Source organism: Lygodium microphyllum, chromosome 23 (genome assembly GCF_053477565.2).
Source record: "Lygodium microphyllum isolate KBCC chromosome 23, Lygodium_microphyllum_v1.1.10, whole genome shotgun sequence".
NCBI classification, from domain to species: Eukaryota; Viridiplantae; Streptophyta; class Polypodiopsida; order Schizaeales; family Lygodiaceae; genus Lygodium; species Lygodium microphyllum.
In genome coordinates this window covers 62,599,034-62,622,908 of record NC_141157.1, presented here as the reverse complement: position 1 = coordinate 62,622,908, position 23,875 = coordinate 62,599,034, and the positions used below count along the sequence as shown (strand labels likewise).

Sequence of the window (23,875 nt, the reverse complement as noted above, 5' to 3'; positions counted from 1 at the left end):
GTACAACATCATGAGGCTCATCATTTGAAGTAATAGGTGGTTGCAAATTTTGAAATTTGACATTTTTCATGTCTTCATCAGAGGCTAAAGTACTTTTTAGCAACTTTGCTTCATTATACACAACATTATAGTTGCGAATAATTTTCTTGGACTAAGGTAACCACACTCTATAGCCAAATTCACCCTAATCACCATAGCCCATGAAAATGCCTTTGGTGGATTTCGGATCAAGTTTACTCCTCAGCTCATCTCTAACATGTACAAAAGCATCACAACCGAATATTCGTAAATGGTCATATGAGGCTGATTTGCTAGACCAAAACTCCTAAGGGATACATTATTTGAGGACCTATTTGGAGAGTGGTTGCAAATGTGAACCGTGGTTTTAAGTGCCTCTCCCCAAAGTTCATGAGGGAGATTAGCAATGGATAGCATGCACCGCACTCTTTCACATAAAGTCCTATTGTATCTTTCAGCCACCCCATTTGAAGAAGGGCAACAAGGAGCTATAAGCTCCCTCTTGATTCCATGCAAGTCACAAAAAGACTTAAACTCAATAGATGTGAACTCACCCCCATTATCAGTTCTCAAGCATTTCAGCTTTCTACCTGTCTGAGTGGTCACAAATGCATGAAAAGTTTTAAAAACAGCAAACACTTCACTTTTCTTTTTCAATAGATAAACCCAAATCTTCCTAGAACAATCATCAATAAAAGAGATAAAATATGCAGCACCATCCAATGATTTTACGGGCATACTACATACATCAAAATGCACTAAGTCCAAGACATTGGACTTATGGGAGACACTGGAGTAAAATGATTTTTTCATTTGCTTTCCAAACTGACAGTCATTACAAAATTCAAGTTTAGAGCCTTTTCCATCAACCCTCTTCAAAGAGGTAAGAACATCAAGTCCTTTCTGGCTCATATGGTCTAAACTCTTATGCCACAACTCCAAATGACAACCAATTTCAGCAACTGCAAGAAACTTGCCATTCAAAGCTTTACAATGTAGACAATACGAAGTGCCCTTCTTGGTTCCTTTTGCAATCAGTATGGAACCCTTTTTCAATTTTCACAAATCACCACCAACCAGTGTAGTGTAACCATGCAAGTCAAGCTGTCCAACAGATAGTAAACTCTTCTTGATGCTAGGCACATATCTGACATCTTTCAGCACAAGTTCTTGCCCATTATCCCATCAACACATATCTGACAAGTGTACAGTGCCAATCCCATCAACGCTGCAAGCATGGTTATTTCCAAGATATACTTTTCCATAACTACTTGTGTTGAACATAGCAAAACACTCCAATTAAGGAGTCAACACTCCTTGGATACTCATAACCTATTTCTACCTACCCACCTCTTCCCCCTTCCCCTTATTAAACACCTCCATCACCACCACCACCATCTAATCCTCTACATCCATCTTACCCCACATTCCCAACACCTCATGGTTCTACCTAATCTTCCGCCAAGCATGCATTCAATGACAAGACTCATTTTAATAGGTCAAAATTTATAACTTGATCGAACTTGATAAGACATATCCTTGACTCACAGAGCCTATGGAATCTTGTGCAGATCTTGGAACCCCAACCCGATTCCATGCTTGTTCCATATGCGGTTGTTCACTCATGGAAGGCTAGAAATATCTCTGCTATTGTCGAGCTGATGCAGGGCTTATTGCTTGAGTTTCATTCTCAGCTTCAGCCTTTTGACTTAATGTCAAAGTGATAGGTACACCTAACTAACCATTATGCGACTCGGGATAGGATCCGTCGAATAAATCTTGACCATGAGCTTTAAAACTTTAAAATCTCTGGCCGGGATGACTTAAAAGTCAAGTTGGCTGAGTTCACCTTCCCCGCGCCCCCCCCCCCCCCCCCCCCCCCCCCCCCCCCCCCGCGCACGCTCCCCCACCTTCTCCATCGTGACGTCACATCACCGTTTCAAAACAGAATACCCCATCCCCCTCCTCGCCATTGACTCCCCCCCCAACCTCCAGTTGCTCCCTCCCCCCCTTGGTAGCACAATAGCGTGATAGGTAGGTTCCCAGCATGGACGTGCAATGGAAACATTTGGTTACACGCCCGCGCATTCTGCGAGTGCCCCCCAGTCAAACACCTTGCGCATCCTCCTCTCTGAAAAACAGGTCTTAGCCGTCCTTGCCACAGAGTTGGAGTTGAAAGAAACATCGATCTTTGGTCAAGTTATTGGACATTGCCCATTGAGATCTCAGCTGCAAGATTGGCTCCACTCCACGCTATGCATTGACAAAACACAGATCGTGGAGGCAATTCTCATGGGCCAAGGGATCTTTGTGGTTCGAGTCACCTCTGCGGATGCAACTCGTGAGTTAGTGGAGAGCTTGCCCTATGCCTCCACAAAGGGGATAATTTACATGGTTTCCTGGTATAGCGGCTTCATTGTGGAGTCATTTGCACTCCACAACAGATTTCTCAGACATCCAATCACTTTACTTTCCCTGGACTGGCGGTAGAGTACCGCCAGCTAGTGGAGGACTTTGGACGATTCTTCGGCACAATTCTCCTTGTCTCCTTCGTGGATGTAGTAATAGTTACAGGTGTTCCAAAGGTACAAGTGGCCGTAAAAGACACAATGAGTATACCAAAGTTCTTGGAGATTGAGGCAAGAGGTCACTCCTTTAGGCAGTAGGTCATTGTGATTCGGCAACCAGGGCTATGCTTGCGCTGCCATGACTTTGGGCATCAAGCAGCAGATTGCACGCGTTTTGGAGCCAAGGCTGCTCCACAGATTGGCCCACAGGTGGACGCTGACGGCTTCACATGGATCCAGAGACGATAGAGAGAGAGACGATAGGGGGCCCCACAGCTAGCTCCTCAGACGCAGCCTCAATAGCAGGGAGCAAGAAGGCAAGCTGCCCTCTCGGTAGAGCACTCCGCAGCCCCCTCTTGCCCACTCTACCTGACATGACTGCAGTCCCACAACCACCACCCGTGCCACAAACTACCCCACCTGAGATCCTACAGCCCCCACACCTACCTCCCCATCTACCCCCCCACCTCCCAGGCTCCCTCCACTAACCCTGGCCCACAATCCTCTCCTTCTAGGGCCACCAACCCCCCCCTCCCCCCCCCCCTCTCCAAACCACCCCCCTTGCCGAGTACCCCCCCTGATCCGCACCCGTTTCAAGGGATCCCCCCCAGACCCACCCCTACTCCTCCCGGAGGAGGTGATGAGCCACACACGCCCACATCCTCCTTGCACCAACAGTTTCCCCCTCCCACACAACCACCAACTCATCTGCCCTTGTCGCCTGCCACACTTTCTCGAGTCACGCACAGTTGTTGCCATAGGAGTTCTTCCGCAGTGGCCCATGGTCCTACTTGAGAGTTGCGGAGCGCAAAGAGTTCTCACTACCTCTAGAGGTGGGGATCTTCGTGGTTCGTAAGTCAAGGAGCGGCAAGGTCCAGCTACTAGCACCACTGGATGGACCAACCTATGCTTTTTTTCTTCAGTCCTCTCACTCGGGGCATTGGACGACGACACAGGTAGAGGAGGAGTTGAAGAGTCAAGTGGCAGACCACATCTCCTAGTGGATGGAAGAAGGACTAGCATTGTTTGCACAACAGTGGCCTGGTTGCATGATGGACATTAACTGGGGGGCTCGTGCCGAGGTACCACACTTGAGCATTATCTTTCGAGCCACCCCACAGTGGAGAGCTCCAAGGGATGTGATCCAGTGGCCCCTGGCACAGGCGGCCCGCTTCTACCAATGTATAGAGTCACGCCTCTCAACACAGCTGATAGATGCAGTGATAGTACCACTTGGAGCATCTATCACCCCTATGGTCCAGCTGAGGGCCACCATGGGGGATTGGAGTTCGTCGTCCAGACCTTTGGCAAAGCGTACTTGCTGCCCCATAGTTCTTCCTCCTCATCAATAGCTTCCACACCGAACAGATGCCTGTTTGGTCAGTCGCAGGTTTTCCCATGAGCCTACACCTTGCATCCTGGAATGTCAACAGTCTCCACTACAGTGGGGCACGTGGTTCCGGAAAGTTGATTGTTCGGCAGAAGCTGCAGTCTACCCTTGCTGGACGGATCGTCATATTACTCCTATAGGAGCATAAGCTCACTGCCACCTAGGCCTAGCAGGTAGGGAAGATGCTCCCGAGCAGCTCGCACACCTATTGGGAGCACGCCATAGGTGCCCACCATAGAAGTGGAGGCGTATGCACCTCTATTGGCCCGAGTCTCACTGCCGGTGTACAAGACCATAGGACGATAGTAGCAGGGAGGGTGCTATGGATCAGATTGGATATTGGGGACTCATGCCTTGGAGTCCTCAATGTCTATGCCCTATGGAGGTTAGGGCACGCAGCAGGTTCCGGGTGGAGATCACGGAGGGACTCCTAGAGGTGGATTCCTGGATCATTGAAGGAGACTTCAACAACTTGGAGGCTCTGGAGGACCAGTAGGGCAGAGACAGAAACTACCAGGATATGGTCAGGGAGGAGCAGGAGGCATGGTAGGTCTTTCTATTGGCAGTAGGAGAACACGATACCTGGAGAGACCCCACCTTCCACAAGAGGGAGAGGTTGCAACCAGCCTTCCTTCTCGGATAGGGTGGTTTAACCTGATTAAGCACTTTATTACAGAAACCAATAAATGAACATAAAATGAAATACACACTTTACCATAACTTTCTTGGACAGTAGACACCCTATTGGTCCCAAAATTGGTGTCCCTCGCGGTATTTCTTTAGTTTTCATTCAATTGGAAGGAGTACAACTCGAGATACTTCAATCTCCTCCTATTAACCAATTGCTCTTGCTGTCATAAATGACTAGCAAGCCTTTTGGGTCATTTACCCCTTGATTCACCCAGGACTTCTTCTCCAATTCGACCCTTGGCTAGTCAAATGCTGCCCCAAATCAATTCGGGACGGGCTGGCTCCTGAAATCCCTTGATAATCTTCAATTATCAGCTGCTGATTTCAGTCCCTTGAGCCTTCAATCTCTGGTACGGATCCCAAGGTGGCTGCTAAACCCTAATTTCTGCTGTAAATTAGGGTTTACTGCAGAAATTACAGATCAGCCCACCGAAAATGGCTGAGATCTCCTCCGAATGGCTAAGAATTGCTGAAAATGGCTGAAGGAGATGAGAGAATGCTGTAGAGAGAGAAAATTCTGAGATTTGTCGCGAAGAACTGATCAAAATCTGCTGCTGCCCTGCTATACCAGCCCAAACGGATGCACCAACAACAATAGGAGCATCAGAGACTGTGATCTTCACGAGAAAGTGCATCAGCAGCAATTGCCAGCTTCCCAAGGTCAAGAATATGCAATCTCCATCACCAAGATGGTCTCCAATGGCTGGGAAATGGCCACAAAAGCTGGCAGCCATAGTCCAACACCTCTTCCCAACAGCTCCAAAATGAAAAAACGAGATTTCCCTCTCCCTTTAGCCCTATTTAGCCTTTCCCCCACTTGCATGGGAAAGTTTTGCCAAGTATGAGCTTTCTTAATCCATTTTCAGCAATTTCCAGCCATTTGATTAATTTTTTCAGCCCTTAATCCATGCCCAGAAAATTGACCTTGCCCATTCAAAAATTACTTGGCTAGGCCATTTGCAACCCAAAGTGGTCCCATGCATTAATTGACCCTTGGACATGCATTAATCCATTTATTAATGCCTAGGCCCTAGTGTCACCACAATTGACACCATAGTTCACCTAAGAACCTAACAAGTATAACTTGTTACAACTTTTGCCTTTGACACCCATCTTTTTCACAGGGTCCTTGGGCCTTCAACTGTAAAAAAAAGTAGCTTGCACCTCACATGTGCATCTTTTAATTGCACATTTGATTAATCCTTTAATCAAATGCCAATTAAACATAAGCGAAGCATCAAATTTTCACGTCCTCGTAACAGAGGTTGTTGGACTTCCCTTGGGGATACAAGCGGCTAGGTGGAGCCCTGTTGGAGCGGTTGGACAGGTTCTATGTGGGAGAGTGAGGAGGCTCTTGTGGAGGCCAGATTGGGCAGTTGGCAGGCACCATGTTGTCCGATCACTGCCCGGGGTTCTCCTGACACTAGAGCCCCTAGCATCTGCCCTAGACACGATCGTGTCGGATCTCGGATTCGATCTATAGGAGGGAGGAGGTGACGAGACAAACAGAGCAGATTTGGACCAGGGAGTGGGGCAGGAGGGACTGGATCGCAGAGGAGGTTGCAAAGGTCCTAGCCGAGTCGAGTAGAAGGCAACCATATAGGCCACGCAGCAGAGCTGGGAGGAGGAGAGAGCACTCCGGAGGAACCTTGCAGCCACGCAAAGATTATTACAGGAGGCACCAGGGGATCCCACCCTCCAAGCACAGGAGGTGCGTGTGCGAGCAACCATTGTTGGGCTAGAGGACAGGCGCTCTGAGTTCTCTTGCTGCACCTCAACGGCTTTCTGGGCGCGGAAGGGAGACACGATGTGCAGGGAGTTTTTCCAAGTGCACCAGCCTCGCACCTCAAGAGAGCAAATACGCAACCTTCGAGATTAGTATGGGAGGACTCGTTCTAGCCTAGATGAGGTGATGGAGATTGCCACTGACTACTACAGTCGCCTCTTCTAGTAGGAGACAGCCTCAGCTAGAGGACTATGATGTAGACAGTAGGTCTGGGATCACATCACGTCCCTCGTCTCAGAGGAGATGGGACGCTCCCTCTTAGCCCCCTTCACAGAGAAGGAACTCGAGAAGGCTTTCCATACATAGGACGGGTAAAAATGCCCGTGAGAGGATGGCCTCTCTAAGGCCTTCTTCACTATCTACTGGGAAGTGGTGAAAGACCCCCTACTGATGGCCTTTCAAGAGATTTTTTACAACAGATGCCAAGGAGTCTTTCGGCAGGCCTTATCAGTCCTCCTCCCAAAGGGCGAGACCGGTTGAAGCTTTCCCAGTCGAGACCAATCACCTTATTGTCAGTGGCCTATAAGGCACTGGCAAAGATGATAGGTAGACGTCTACGCCCCGTGCTTTCAGACATCATCCATGATACGCAGACAGGCTTTGTCTAGGATAGGAGCATTTTGGACCATGTCTTCACCTTCTTTGCGGCAACAGAGTGGGCTCAGCACAGTGGATAAAGGCTGGCCGTACTACTCTTGGATTTCGAGGAAGCCTATGACAGAGTAGACTAGGACTTCCTTGAGGGCACTATGGTGAGGTTGGGTTTCCCCAGGCTTGGATTTGCGCGGTCTCAGCACTTTACAGATCGGCCACCAGTAGGGTTCTCATAGGTGGTAGACGTGGGAAGGAGCTCCGGCAAGGTTGCCCTCTTGCCCCGTATATGTTCTTACTCTTTGCATAGGCGATGTCCCACTTCCTCAGGTCACGTGTGAGCGGATTACGCGGCCTCCGACTTCTAGTGAGAGAGGAGACGGAGTTGTTAGACTCAAAGTATGCAAATGACACAACAGTTTACATTGAAGATGATGAGCTGATGCTGGAGAGAGTGAGGCTGGCTCTAGAGGTGTTCTGTTTTGCAACGGGAGCGAAAAATCAACTAGCGAAAGTCGGTTGGCTTCTTCGTAGACCCGGACTCTAGCACGGAGTGGGGCGTCCACCTGGGATTTAGATGGGTAAGCAGACCGTCATCCAGTACCTAGGATTCTAGTTGGGACTCGACATCACTCTTGCCCATCAATTTCTTCTAGTCCTCGATTCTATTCGGAGGAAGCTAACCTGCTGGAGCACGGCTCGCCTCTCACTAGCCAGCTGAGCCCTGGTCGTTAATCATGTCCTCCTAGCAACGGCCTGGTACATCACCTCATGTTGGTGCTTCTCCTCAGCATATGTGGTGCAGCTTCACCACCTAGTTCAAAACTTCCTTTGGTCCGAGTCAAACGGCTGCAGGGATTCCAGGGCCAAGGTGGCATGGACAACTATCATACGGCATCGGTCAGAGGGAGGGCTTGGGATCACCTCACACCGGAAGGGCAGACCTGAAAGGTTCTATTGCAGGAGGGCAGGAGGGTCTTCAGGGTTGTAGATCGAGGCTTGGTGGAGACTGGAGGCCGTCCCTGAGATGGATCTTCATGATAGCACAGATCACCTTTCCTACACAGCTTGCTCCGCGTGTGGCAGGGCCTTTGTAAGGCCCTAATCCACAACCGCCCAGGTTGCCAGAGGAGATAGACCATCGGCCGGTGATCTAGAACCCCTAGGTCAGGGATCGGGAAGGGGCACAAATTGGCTAATACCCCCACATCCAGTGGGCTGGTTGGGAGGCTGGCCCAGCTTGTACCATCAAGATATAGTGGGAGGTGTATAGGAGGGTGGATGAGGAGGTGCTATAGTGAGTATCAGGCTGCCAGAGAGGGGAGGAGGTTCTATTGCAGGAGGGCAGGAGGGTCTTCAAGGTTGTAGATCGAGGCTTGGTGGAGACTGGAGGCCGTCCCTGAGATGGATCTTCATGACAGCACAGATCACCCCCCCCCCCCCCAGATCACCTTTCCTACACAGCTTGCTCCGTGTGTGGCAGGGCCTTCGTAAGGCCCTAATCCACAACCCCCCAGGTTGCTAGAGGAGATAGACCATCGGCCAGTGATCTAGAACCCCTAGGTCAGGGATCGGGAAGGGGCAAAAATTGGCTAATACCCCCACATCCAGTGGGTTGGTTGGGAGGCTGGCCCGGCTCGTACCATCAAGATATAGTGGGAGGTGTATAGGAGGGTGGATGAGGAGGTGCTGTAGTGAGTATCAGGCTGCCAGAGAGGGGTGGAGTTGAGGAGAAGGGAGATAGACGCAACAATACCTCAGGAGTGGCTTGCTCCCCCGATACAAGAGCCGACAGAGCCCCGGGAGGTATGGGCCACCAGGTTTTCACCAGCAGGCATCCCCCTACAAGTGGCAAGTAGAGTGGGCGGCACTCCACCTGGGACCTTCTTCACCATACAGGAGGGGGGGCGTCTAGCTCTTGACAGAGGACAACATGATGAGGGGATGGCTGTCCTTTCATGGAAGAGGATCAGGGTGATTGGCCTTCAGGGGAAGACATGGTGTCTGGACCCTTTTGTCTTTTGGCAGGAGCTCAGGGAGTGGTGCCTCTGGATCTAGGAGAGCAGGCCACTTGACGAGCTGGAGTGGGATCTGAGAGAGTGGCTATGGCCGGCCACTACGGTCGCCAAGAAGCCACTGCAGTTCCTGGAGTACACAGCCAGGATTGACAGACGTATACTAATGCAGAAGGATATGGATTAGACACTGTCATATAGTAGGCACTGGGCGGAGTGTAGCATCACGGAGCCTTTCCGACGGACCTTCTGGCACCGCCTATGGGATAGTTGGAGGCCGACGAGGATATTCTATTTCTTATGGCTGGTGGCACATGGAGGCTTGGCGGTGGGAAGTTGGCTTGCCCAGATGTAGAAGGAGGGAGCTTGTAAGCGATGCACACATCAGCCTCTGGAAACCACAAAGCATTGCCTCTGATCGTATGAGGCGGCGCAGCTCGTATAGAGAGGAGCATGCCGCATCCTTCGCCATATAGCACCCAACCTCAGATGTATCTCATGGGGAGTGTTTTGCTGGCAGGCGGTCAACCAAGGCCGTCACCTTCTGTCTGAGGTCGGAATGCACGACATGATATTCATTGTCGAGGTAGGGTCATGTGCAGTGGTCAATTCAGAGGCTCTACCTATCCACCAAGTGCTCGAGTCCACAGCAAACCGCTTTGAGCTTTGGGAGATCATAGGGAGTCTTACTGGTTGGCATATCTGGAAGGCGTGGTGTCAGGAGGTTTTTGACGGAGAGAGACTTTCAATACAGGCAACCTTAGCAGAGCTCTAGACCTCCATCATCCACTCCCTCTGCGGCTGATGGGATCAGGTGCAAGGCAAGTCTCCAGGGCTTGTCAGGAGCTTCGATGTCATTTCATGCGCATGTGGGGAAACTAGGACCTATTTTTCGTGATGCAGGCAGGCAGCCCGAGATAGGGATACACCCCCCCTCCATGGCTTCTTGCCCCCATCTCCCCCAGACCGCCTTGAGAGGCTTGTATACATGATGTATTTGTGACTTTCATCAACTCTAGCTAGTCTGTTGAGCACGAGTACTCTGTTGTAATCAGTTTTTTTGAGTAATATAATCAACCACATTTTATTTTCTTTAAAAAAAAACCCAAGTCACAGATCCTTGCCCCTCAGCCGGGCAATCCCTATCAGGGGAGGTAGAGTGATGGCAAGGGATAGTGCAAAGGTGAAACCCACATAGCCCCCCGTCAACCATCTCAAACGGCTACGTTCTCAACTCCAAAGGGCTTGTTTGACACGTCTGCAGAGGCCCACATCGTCTCCGTAGAGACATTCCATGCAAGTCTCGCCTGCATTTGTGAGTTGCCTCAAGACGAGGTTGTTGTAGAGGCCCACACGTCATAGCTGAGCACATTAGCACCAGTTTGGATTGTGGACAGTGGAGCTACACATCACATGACTCCTATAGAGGACATCTTCCGTACCTGAGCCCTTGCAACCGTGCTGGTATGCGTAGAAAACAACTCCTTGATCAAGATTCAGGCTCAAGGTTGCATCAGTTTTGCCACTGACAAGGGTCCGGATATGGCTTCGATGGACAATGTACACTATGTTCCCTTAGCTTGGGGTGATCTTATTATCTGTTCAATAGTTTTGCCATTTGAGGAAAGCAATTTTCTTTATAGCAACCATAGTTGAGGTTCTTGACTCTCAAACTGGTTTAGTGATTGCTTGTGGTAAGGCACAGCCTAATGGCCTATACCACATGACCCATTTGCTTACCGAGCGCAACAGTCGAGGGCTTCGTGTTTCATCGCTTATAGGTATTAGCCACATCTCCGGAGCCTATGAACAATGAGCGTCTTTGGCATTTCCGCCTAGGCCATCTTGGCTATGACTCTCTTTATGAGTTGTCTCACGGTGAGATGGTTGAGGGTCTTTGTCACCTGAAGCTAGCTCGAGATGTGTGTAAAGGATGTCAACTCAAGAAGTAGCACCATACCCCATTCCCTTAGTAGTCTACACATACAGCTAAGGCACCTCTTAGATTGATTCACGTTTATTTTTTTGGCCTAACATTCACTGCTGCCTTGAATGGTGCGCTATACTTCTTTTTGATAGTGGATGATCATTTGACATACATGTGGGTATACTTCCTGAAGTATAAATCCGATACTTTCACATATTTCTCTACTTGGGTGCTGCTGGTTCATAATTGGATGGTTCGTTATGTTGGTTGCCTGAGGAGTGATAGCAGTGGTGAGTCCATCTCCCACGAGTTTTCTGAGTTTCTACAACAACATGGCATCTCTCACCAGCTCACCTTTACCAGCTCCCCCTCTCAGAATGGAGTCGTAGAGAGTAGGAACAAGATAGTCATGGAAATGGCACGCTCTATGCTATTTGCAGCATAGCTCCCTGAGCGCCTTTGGGTTGAGGTAGCTAACACTGCAGTTTACATCCTTAACCATTGCCTGATTGCGGCTCTTTCTTAGAAGATTCTGTACAAGGCATTCTTTGGCTCTTGGCCTGTCATATTCCACTTTAGAGTCTTTGGGTGTCATACATACACACATATGCTTGATGATAAAATAGAAAAGCTCACTCCTCGGGTTGATCTCCTTATCTTTGTCCGATACTTCTCCAAAGCGAAAGGCTATTGTTTGTTCAATCCTCGAACAAACAAGGTGATTGTTAGGAGGGACACCATCTTTGACGAGAGGGATATCGTGCAGTTCTCTACACTAGATTCTAATCCAATTTCTCCTTCCACATCATTGGAGATTGTGCCTACTGGCCTGGTCTACTACCCGCTCCTAACCTACTTTTGGATTCTTCAGCTCCTAGGCCCCCTCCGTAAGACCGTTACTTCATTGGTACTAGTAGACCATGCGAGATTCGAGGATCTTACCATCGTATTCCACTCCGGAGTGACCTAAAAGATCTGCCCACCTTGCATCTCAGGCATCATTTGCGTCACTGTTTACAGCTGATTACATAGTGCATTCTGAGCCCGATACATGGCAGGAGGCTCTTCAACACCCTCAATGGAGAGGCTATGGAGAAGGAGCTAAAGAGTATTGACCGCAATGAGACTTGGACATTGGTGGATCATCCAAGCCACAAGAAAGTTATCAGGACGATGAAGTGGACTTTTAGAACCAAGCTAAAGGTTGATGGGACTTTAGACAAGTACAAGGCGTACCTTGTCATGCAAGGGTTTCAACAGAAGCATGGTATTAATTATAAAGAGAACTTCGCATCTACTATGCAGTTGACATCTTTTCGGTTATTACTCGCGCTAGCTGCTCACCATAGTTGGCCGATACATCAAATGGATATCAAGAATGCCTTTAAAAATGGTTATTTGGAGAAGGAAGTCTATGTGGAGCAGCCACTAGGACTTCCTTCTACGAACCCGAGGGATAAGATACTTCGCTTGTTGCAGAGATCTCTTTATGGGCTGAAGCAAGCATTGCGGTCTTGGTCCCATAGGATGGACGAGTACTTACAGACTTACAAATACCATTCTATCCCTTATGACATGAACTTATATGTTCGATGTACTATAGAGCGGGTCAGCTATATCCTTCTGTACATTGGTACATTGATGACTTACTCGTCACAGGCTCAGATTTTGTTGCCATAGTGGAAATCAAGGCAAAGCTTAGTGCTACATTTGAGATGACACACCTCGATTTGTTGTCTTCTTGGGGATGCACGCACTTTGATTTGGGGGTTGTATTTTTGTGTCATAGCAGAAGTATGCACTTCAGCTCGTTGAACAATTCACTATAGATCAAACATGGCCAATGGCCATGCCTCTTGATCCTACTATCCACTTGTCGAAGGATACCCTAGGTCAGCCCTTTGCTACGCATACCTATAGATCTATTGTAGGGAAATTTCTTTGGTTAATTCATATTAGGCCAAACTTAGCTTACTTTGTCAACATTCTTAGTCACTATTTCACAGCACCTAGGATGCGACATTAGATTGCATATCTTCATGTGTTGCGTTATTTACGGTGTACTTATGTTAATGGCCTCACTTATGGTTCTGGTTTATGTTTGCAGGGATATATTGATTCTGATTGGGCACGAGATCCTGACACCCGACACTCCCAAGGCAGCTATCTCTTTACCTTGGGCACGGCTCCCATTTCATGGCCCAGCCGTAAGCAAAAGATGGTGGTGGCTTCCATGGCCAAGGCTGAGTATAGGGCTCTCTTTGATGGCACCACCGAGGCCATCTACCTGAGGAGCTTATTGGTGGCGCTTCACTTTCCTTGTGACTCTTCCCCCATTGTCTACTGCGACAACCAAAGTGCCATTGCCCTTGCAGGCAATCCGATCATCACATCACGGACGCAGCATGTGGGAGTTGCACTTCCACTTTTCCTGAGAGCACATTGAGCTAGGCACTATTCGCCTAGAGTTTACACCTTCATCAGACAATTTTGAAGACATTTTGACCAAAGCGGTCAACTGGCCAGTTCTTCAGTACCTTCTACCCACGATCAGCTTGGGTGTACCCTCCCCTACTTCTTCCAATTGATGGGGAGAGGGTGCTTCCCTCTTGCTTTCCCTTCCAGTTTGAGAGGGGACGGCTACTTCTCTTGATAGTGACAGTAATGATGCTTACAATTTTTAGACATTCATTCATTTATTTATCTTTTGTATTTTACTTATGGACATTTGTACCTTCATCTGCACCGTGAGGATGACATGATTGTAAAAAGGCACTTGGGCAAATGCACAATTCCCCTACGATAAAGGCACTATCCAAGTGGCACCGTTGTATTGCATTTTGCGTAAGCATGATATCTTGCATCTCCCTTTGCATTTTCCCATGCATTGGCATTATGTTCATGTAAACATGCATCTATGCACATTTATCCATTTTCGGTCTTTTGGAGTGGTCGACTCTCGATCCACCATATTTGTGGCATTGCACATAGTAGTCTCCAAGGCAATTCTCCCTAGCTTGCATGCTTGCTATGTTTGTCTTATTTGCTTCATATCTTTGCTATATTTGTATTACCCACACTTTAGCCATTTTCCTTCTTCACTGACACCCAGTAATGGTAGGGATAGTATGCTTGTTTTATAAAGATCTTGAGTCTGACCATTCTTTATCACTCTCTCGTTTGGGGCACGGATACTCAATAGGATGAAAACTGATTTGAAACTCTCACTTAATGTTAAATCTATCAAAACTATAACGCCCTTAAAAAAAAGTCCATGGCTAATTCCATCAACCTTTGCAGGACTTGGTAGGCTATTGGGTAGCCGATGTGCACCCTTTGACCGATGCCTTGGCCTCTCTGGGGTGATCACTTGGGCTCCCTTGGTAAGATAACCATCGCCTCTATAGTTTTAGTAGGCCACTGGCAGCCAATGCGCACCCTTTGTCCGATGCTCCCCTTGCTTTGGGATCGGATGCCTTGGGATAAAAGATAAAGAAAAAAAGTGCTTGGCTGGCCTACTTTTCTTGGCACCATTATTGGGCCTGACAGGGGGTGTTGAGCCAAAAAATGGATTAGCTTCACTTAAACATCCCCAAAATATGCTTAATTAAGGAAGAAACCTTGTTTATTTAAAACAAATGTGCTCCTAGAGAGCATCTATATACCATAAGCACAAACCCACTTGGGAGAGCCCAAACTTTCTATAAATAGGTATGTTACCCTCCATTCAGACTTAATCTCGTTTTTGCAAGTTTCAGGTGTTTTCAACTTGCCCACACTTCATTCGTGAAAAACATCGCAGTCCAAGTTGTCCATTGTAGTCTTCACTCATCTTACGCCTGTTTTCAGTCCTTCATCATCATTTGGCTGCTGTTTCCAACCAGGCGACTACTGTTGACCACCCATCCAGCTCTCGCACAGCCTGCCACATTAGCATACTACTGCGTTTGCAGCCCCATTTGCTGCCCTACCAGTTTTCTCTCTCCTCCTGTCGCCATCATCATCCCAACTTGTATTTGCAGATTTTCTCTCTCCTCAGCCTGTGTTTACATCACACTCTCTCTCTAGACTACTGTCTGCATCAGGTCCAGCCACACAGGCTGTGTTTACTATTGTTTGACACTCCGAGGCTGCCTTGTTGCGATTTGGGATCCGTTCGGAGTACGACACTTTCCAGCTCATTACCCCTGCCCTCATCCTCGAGATACAAGAGTTCAAGGTTTAGTATTCATTCACTGCATAGTGTGTTTGTTGCATGAGCATTGTATATTTAGTAATCATATCACTTCATTCATTCTTTGTGTTCATTGTCTCTGAGTTACCTTAACCTTAACTGTGTTCTTCAATCAATCTGTGCTTTGTCGTACGATGTTATTTGTGTTTCTGTGTTAGGCTATTTCTTCACATCTATGTTGTATAAAAGGCCTAGATCTTGGGTGCCTTTGAGATATTGAAAGACATGTTTCATTGTTTGCCGATGATGTATTGAAGGGCTATGCATGAATCTGCTTGATATGTAGTATCAAAGGATCCTACCATCATCACATGATAATCTAAAACCAAGCTCCAAGGGAGTGAACGAGCTTAGAATTCTTGAATTATTGAAGAAGTTGTCCAACATAATTGGATTGTGTCATGATGATGCCCCCGTCAATGGTGGCAAATTGGATACCCAAATAATAATGAAAATAATAAGTTCTATCATGGCAAAGGTTTGCCATGAATCAGCCTTAAATGCTACAATTTGACCAGCATTAGTTTCAATAATAAGCATGCCATCCACACAATGTATACGAATATGAAAATTAGATGTAGTATGTTGAATGTAAAAAATAGCCTTTGTAGGGATGTTCTTAAAGCCAAGATGCGATAGATGAGAAGGTATATGGACATATCAAGCCCGTGGAACTATACAAAGCTTTCGTTAAGCAATAGATTGTGTTTGGACCTTTGACCTCAAATGCTAGAGGCTGTGAAACATACACCTCTTCATTGAGATACCCATGGAGGAATGCCGTCTTGACGTCCAGTTGATATATCTCCTGATGTAAATTGACAACAAGGGCAATAAAGCTCCTAATGGTAGTGATGCAAAAGATAGGGGGCAAAGGTCTCCTCAAAGTCAATTCCTTGCTATTGGGCATAGCCCTTGGAAACTAGGCAGGCTTTTTACTTGTCATTTGAACCATTGAACTTTCATTTAGTTTCAAAACTTGATTTGGTTCCACTTGCACGCTTGCCAGAAGCAACTAGCATAGCTTCTAAGTGCCATTCTAATGGATGCAAGAGATGCTTTCGTTCTCCACCACAGTAATAAAATTCTTAAAACAAGAGAAAACTTTGGACTTGGATCTTAGCCCATAAACCCAAGTGAATCTTAAATAGTCATTGATCAATGTGACAAATTAGAGAAATCCACCAAGAGATTTGGTCCTCACTGGACCACCAACTTCAATGTGAACTAGATGCGCTTTGGATACAGCATCAACATGTGCCTTTGAAAAAGAAAATGTATGCATCTTACCGAGTAGGCAACCTTTACAAATGTGATTTGATGGTAGCTGGACCTTAGGAGGAACTTGGACCATATCCTTTGATTGATGCTTCATTAAAGCACGGTAGTTGATGTGCTCAAGCCTCTAGTGCCATAAATGTATAGCTTGCAAAGAATCTTTTGCTAACAAGCTATGATCAATAAGAGTTTTAGCAAGCATTGATCATACGAATCAAGGTCAGAGCCTTTTATAAGAAAACTAATCACTACAATGGAAAAAGTAACACCGTTGTCATATATTGTACAACAGGGGTCATTAATGACAACCCAATAGCTAAAAGTAGCAATGGTGAATATAGAGACTAGGTTCTCTTTAGCTTCTAGCACATAGAGAACATCCTGTGACATCATAAGAGTGCCAGAGATTGAAATAATCCCGGCATGATCAACATGTTTAGCTACATAAAGGCATTGTTGGCACACATAACTATGGCCCCCTTACGTACATGAGAAATAGAAGAGAATAATTCTCGACATGAGGTAATTTACTCCGAAGCACCACTGCCAAAGTACTAGGTAGAAATACTAGTAGATATAGGGAAATATTGATCATGAATATAATAATTATATCGATACCAAATGAAGAAAGTACATTCCTTGTGTGAAGTTGACAGTCTTGTTGATGACAGCAAGATCGAATTCTTTCTTCTTCTTCTCTTCCCTCGAAGTGATGTCGTGCCCTGTCCTTCAGCAATAATTGCACCATTTTGGCTTTGAAGATGTACCTTTTTGGGTATTAGAAGAGGATGGCCAAGAATGGGAAGAGGGCTTTGGGGTAGAATGGGTGGAAAAAGAGGTTTGACCAGCATGAGTGTTTACTGGTTTTTTACCATCATACTTCTTTCTTGCTCTTTTCGAGATGCTTGGTGGAAAAGGCCCGTTCAATTGCCATGATAGCCTCGTGGGTGAGACAACTCTGTTTTTCTTGCAACAAAAGAGACACACGTTGGTTGAAAGTATAGGTAGCTTGGTTTCCCTACAGTTACCAATTGCAAAGTAGTTGCATAACCTTGATATGACTCAAGCAGTCTATTAAGAGTACACCACAAACAAGCTGTTTGTCTAGGACTACTTCATCAATGTTAGCTTGGATGACATTGGAAAAATCTTGGTTTCCAAACCTTCTTTGATGCAAGTGACATAAGCGTCCATATTACCCTCTTCGTCCTTACGTACACGTTCTAGTTGCTTACACAAGTAGGAAACTCGAATTTCATTGCACACTTGTTGCAACAAAGCAAGTTGATCCCATGCTTTCTTGGCTGTCTAGCATGATTGGATGCGGGGAATGATGGCTTTCTTCATTGGTAAGGATACTAAAATCTGTACTTGGGTATCACAATTATCCTATCAAATTTTCTTGACTTGGAGCTGAGAGATGAAGATGACTTGTCACTAAGCATCATAAGAGCCACCTCTCGACATGGAGTTAGAAGGTGGTGCCAATGTATGAGAAATCGGCCTTTGCTCATTGCCAAATAGAATATTCCATAAAATCTTAATAACAAGTACATGTCGCACGTCGGGTAATTGGTGCCATCAAGCTTATTGTCAGCACCAAGCATGCCCAATAAATCATTATTATTGCCGTCAAGGAGAGTAGATCAGCAAAATAGTATGTTCCCATGAAGAGAGAGAAAACAAATCCCCAAAATAGAGAGATACCGAACCGTTTGAAAGGATAAGATGTTGGCCACTTGTTTATGGCAAGGGAATATGTTGAAATTTCAAATGAATATAATATTACCCGATAAATGTGGTGAAAAACAATATGCTAGAATTTGTGGTTGAAGGCTGGTGATGCTCTAAAAGTGTGGACACCAATAGAAATAAAACGAAATTGCCCAATCAATGTGCTTAGAATATAAAATTTGTCTTTAATGTCAATGGAAATCACCAAGAAAAGACCCAAAAGTGGAAATTTCACTCGCAGAAATGAAATTATGTGATTTGAGCAAAAGTCCGAAATTTCAGGTGGTGAGGAAGTGGAATTGGGCAAAGCCCCAAAATTTGCAGCTAATTGCAGACGAAATTGCAGAAATTAAGAGGAAATTTTACTTGAATGTCGCCCGATCTCACATGAGAGGTTGAATTGAGCCTCAATAAGATTTGCAAAAGCCTCAAATTGGCCCAAAATTTGAAGCGAAATTTAAAGAATTTTGTGAAATTTTTCATTGAACCGTGCTTGATGTGCCAAACACCAAAAAAATAGGTCTCAATTTGGAAGAATTCGGCCAAGATTGAAAAAAGCACCAGCTGGACTATGACACGTGGACCGTGACACAGCAGGCTAGATGACCAAGGGAGCGACAAGCAGAAGATGGTGCAATGAAGATTAAGTAGCCTACACAACTGGAAATTGTGGCCTTTGCTAGGCAGTGCTCCTAAATGGCAAGAATTGGCACAGCTAAGGATGGTGGCGGCCAATTTGGGCAATGCTAATTGTGGCACTTAGGCATTGCTCCAACAATGATACAGCTGATTGCCAGCAATGAGAGCTTCAGGTGAAGGACCAGTTGTTGGGTTTTGTACGTATGAAGGTGAATGTGTAAAAGAGGGTCTATATTGCCGTGGGAGGGGTGGTTACCACCTATCTGTGATGGTCTGACTTTGATGACTATAAAAAAATAAAAACCAGAAAAAAACTGTTAGTTCTTTTGAAAAATGAGTTTAACATATTAAGTGGATCCAATAACCTGGAAAACTCGGCATGCTTGTTCTGCTTCTGTTGGTACAGGAGGCAACTGGTCCAAGCTTTTTCCACCTATCTGTGATGGTCTGACTTTTGAGTACTATAAAAAAATACAGACTGGAAAAACACAGTTACTTCTTTTAGAAAATGACAGCTCTGTGACAAGTCATCATTAAACTTTTTGTGATGTATAGAACCTACCTGTGCCAACGGACTTCCATTATCAGTATTTTTAAGCATTCCAGATCGGATGTCTACTTCAAATAAAGGAGCTCGATTGCCATCAGCAAAAAAGGCAGGCTTGGCACTGCATTAGCAGAGTGCATACTTTAAAGAGGCTCAGCCATGCTCTATAAAATCCAATGATTGCCAAACAACTACAATATTGATCTTCATTGAACAAGTTTTGATTAAAGCAATGATAAAGACCTGCCAGTCAGAACAAGGTCAAAGAACTGCAGCCATTCAACATCTCGAGCTATACCACCATCGGTTCCACACTTGCCACAAAGAAAGTTCATTACCACATGCGTGTAATCCCACAGACTGTACAAATAGAATAGAGTGAAACAACAAAAGTGTCAAACTTTTCATACAAATTTTATACAACCAAGGGCTGTTACTATGTTTCATGCTTCACAAAAACCAACATGTGAGAAAGTACCAAATCACAAAGACAGCGAGCAATAGTGTACAGTGTTTACAAAAAAGCATGCAAAATGAGTTTGAACTTGAGATTATGTCATGATTCTTTGTCAGAAATTTTGAATTTAAACGGAACTAGGTTCTTTGGCATCGCAGGAGTGCACCTGTTTGTAACCAAAAATGTCATACGACCCGAACATCTGAGCATTCTCAACATAGGTATCAAGTCTTTGTCGTAGTAAATATATCTTCACAGATCAACATTTGCAGAAAGTTAGACACAATTCTGCGATACAAAACAGAGTACATAGGTTAGAAAATTTTGTTTAGCACCAAACTTGCTTTAGAAAAAGAACTAATGGCAACCATTCCAGAAGAAGAGATCAGTGGCTCTCTCTCATATGATAAAAGCAATCACTGTAGGTGCCAATCTTGATGCGGTCCTAAGGAACATTAGATGAAAGCATCCACAATTTCATTGTACTCAGCATAAGCTGTAGATTGGGGGGCGAAAAAGCTATATCATAAATGCAGTTTGTTCACATTAGCTTCAGTGTCTTATAACAAGTATAATAAACTGGGATGGTTGCACCTTTTCCAGGATTTGCCTAAAGGCTGAAACTAACGAAGCTTAGATGATGAGCAAAGCTCAACAAAGGAAGTGTTTTCACAAAAGAGCACAATATAGGATTCATGCAACTTCCCACATTGATAAGCACATTCATCATTTCCTGTGATAATCCTTACACATTGCTTCTGATTGCAATAGATAGATCAGCTTCTGCTAGATTTGCTTTTAATAAGCCCAAGTCCAGTGTTTCTTAGGGTGTCCAACCCTAGGTTCACTGGAACATTCATCTGAAGTTTATTGGTGGTGGATATTGGTATAAATGAGCACAAACACTTTGCCTTGTTTGAAAGTACACCTTGGATGGACTACTTTTTCACCTTGTTCCTCCCAACTGCCTATAGCCACAGTTTGAGTGTCATGATTACCTAAGCTTCATGAGCTATGGGTCCCATCTTGAATTAGTAGCCCAATCCTTCCAAAGTCATGATCACCTAAGCTTCATGGGCTATGGGTCCCATCTTCAATTAGCAGCCCAATCCTACCAAAGTCTTGATTTGTTCATCAAAGCCCTTCAAATAAAGATCGTAGATAGTTGGAATGTCAAATATGATACAACATAGACCTTGGAGATGCTACTAAGAAAATTGAGAGTTCCACCAACCTTACCATACGGCCTTGAAGGTCAAGTTGGATACACAAGACATACAGGGGATGTCCATGCATCTAGATCAAATCACAATTTGAGTGCAACATAAGTGATAATGCCACAACTTTAGCCCATGAATGACCGTCAAGAAATTCTTTTCTTCTATGTATAAAGTTGAAATAATCACTAATGTGCTTTTGATTGTTTTGAAGAACTTCATACAGACAAAAGACAATCTCAAGAAGTTAATATATTCAATAACTTCCAAACCAAATAAGTGAAATAGAGTTTGATTTCATCTTATGAGACAACAAACAATATGCCATTTCGGTACTACTACACCTTTTTGGAACTAACGATGGTGATGTCAATTGAGATTATACAATAATAACACAACTCCATATAAGAAAACTCACATTTGGATTGTTTACATAACCCTTTGCTCATAAGAGTAGATGAGCGCAAAGGAAGTATGCTTTTAGGTACAAAACATACATGAGTACATCATGTGGAAACAAAACAATCCATGTTCTTACACATATGGGAAAAATAAATGATTCGCCAATTGTAGGAAAGTTACATAGCTTTTGGTTAGCCTGAGAATGTAACTAGATATACATTCCATATTGTTGTTAGGTAGGATAGAACAACCTCCATCATAGAATATATGATCCACTTATATGCAATGTTTTGTCATCAAAGTAAACATATAATGTGGAAAATGACATCGATCTAGTCCATATTCTTGATGTAAAGTGCAAGCCAATCTGACTTGGCTGAATTTGAAGATCTAGCTAGTTTGTGTGTTGGTTTTATCAAAATTGAAGCTTGAGCCATCCGTCAAACAGACCAAATACTCATGGTCAGTAGGGCAACTTAGAGCTTCATGCTCAAACTTTCCACATGACAAACCTAACAATCATGGTCTGTGACAATTGTTCTAATCTTTGTATGGTTCTTCAAGAAAAGCCATAGCCAAGTAAAAGTACACTGAAATCAGCAGCTGGAATTGAATAACTCCTAGGGATTTTAGAAGCCAGCCCATCCCAATCAGATTTGGGGCTAGATTTGACCTACCAATGGTCAATTGAAGGTCAAACCCTAGGTGAATCAAAGGAGAAACTGACAAGAAGGCTTGCTAGTCATTTGTGACAGCAAGAGGCATTTGGATTAATAGAGGAGATTGAGGAATCCTAGTTTGCAATTTTAAGTTAAAGAAATACCGCAAGGGGTTCCACGTTTTGGACCCACTTGGGTGTTGAATGTCCAAGATTAAGTGGTAACATTTGCCTTTCAGTTACTATGAATTTATTTGCTTCATGTAATTAAAGTTAACTCGGGTCATTGTCATCCTTTCCCCAAAGAAGGCTGGTTTCAAGTACTCTCAAAAGAAACCCAGGCTTTTTATTGGAGAGCTCGACATCAAAAGCAAGTTCACAAAGGGAAGATGACTCCCAAACCCTCTTTATAGAGACTTGAGCAAGAGTGGCCTTTACAGCTTGCTCCACAAGGATCCAATTCGGGTGAAGAGACATATGACTACCATGAAGTCCCCAAACCTTATGAGGTTATACGAGAAGAGTACGACCTCATCCTTGTGCATCATGCTCAACAACTACTAGGAGGTAAACCTGTTTTATCCCCTTTAGATTCAGCGCATAGATCTACTAATTTTGCAATAAGGACAGTCACTCCACGTCGAACTAGCTATTCCACTGAAAAAAATTGCACAGAGTGCAAACCTATCTCCCCTACCCCTCCATCTACTCCTTGTCAGGTATACCTATTTTTTCTTATATATCTACTATTGTCAATTCACAACAGCTTGAGTCTTGAAGAGGATCGATATATATATATGTAAACAGAAGAAGAGTTGTGTACAAGAAAAGATTCATAATCCCTTCTGTAAGTTTCCCTTCTCTCTTTCCTTGAAGTTTTGATTCTCAAGGTCAATTTGAAGTTTAAACATCTCAGTCTTCTCTTCCATCATCATCCACTTTTCAATTTCAAAGATTAAATTCAGAAAATTAATTTAATCCATTTGCACCCACCTCATCTCCATCACACTTTATATTCCCAGCCAACCCAGCCTCTTCTTTCAAGGCACTTTCATTTCCATTCATACCATTGACTTTCACACACCACCAGTGACATCTCATATCACATCGAGGGGTTCTTCAAACATAGCCTCTAGGACCTTTTCTTTTCCATATATGGGTGGTGTAGATACACCCATGGGGGAGCCTCGACCTCCATCTCACATTTTCGGGTTTGCAACATGGAATACCCTCCCAAGCATTCCCAAGTGTGGACCAGCTGGTATCATAGTTTGCCTCCATGGCCATACCTAAGTGTATCTACTGGTTGTATTCCAATGCCTCAGCCAATAATTGGGCAGGGCTACAAGGTTCCAATGCCTCCTCCATCAGTACCCTTTGGACACTCTCAGCCTATTCCTGCCTAACCATCTCATCCCCCTATTTACCCACCCTACCCCTCTTATCCAACACCTTATAGTTCTTCCTCCTCGCCAATCAAGCATGCATTTATTGTTGATAAGATTCATTTCAATGGGTCTAATTACACTCCTTGGCCAAATCTAATGAGGCATGTCCTAGACTCACAAGACTTGTGGGATATTGTATAGAAGTTGGAATCCCAACCAAATCGTAGCCTTGTTGCATGCGAGGTTGTCCATTCTTGGAAGGCAAAAAATGCCTCCGCCATTCTTGAGTCAATGCATACTCCCAGAGTTTCATTCACAGTTTCAACATTTTAAGCAG

At 45.0% G+C, this 23,875-nt stretch overlaps 1 protein-coding gene across 3 annotated transcripts in view; it reads right to left on the bottom strand.

Moving 5' to 3' along the window:
• The window catches only part of LOC148016250 (uncharacterized), a 162,359-nt gene that overhangs the window by 29,598 nt on the left and 108,886 nt on the right, over nt 1-23,875 (bottom strand). For 2 of the 3 annotated variants that reach the window (XR_015688192.1, XM_087664865.1), the window contains exons 7-10: nt 20,040-20,123; nt 19,660-19,776; nt 19,432-19,537; nt 19,235-19,330 (exon numbers count right to left, since the gene is read on the bottom strand). Coding sequence is in view for 2 of the 3 variants with exons in the window: in XM_087664865.1 (XP_087520991.1) it covers nt 19,235-19,330; nt 19,432-19,537; nt 19,660-19,776; nt 20,040-20,123 (403 nt within the window). In the remaining variant the exon portion in view is untranslated. The remainder of the gene's footprint in view (nt 1-19,234; nt 19,331-19,431; nt 19,538-19,659; nt 19,777-20,039; nt 20,124-23,875) is intronic. The other variant, XM_087664866.1, reaches the window with a different exon arrangement.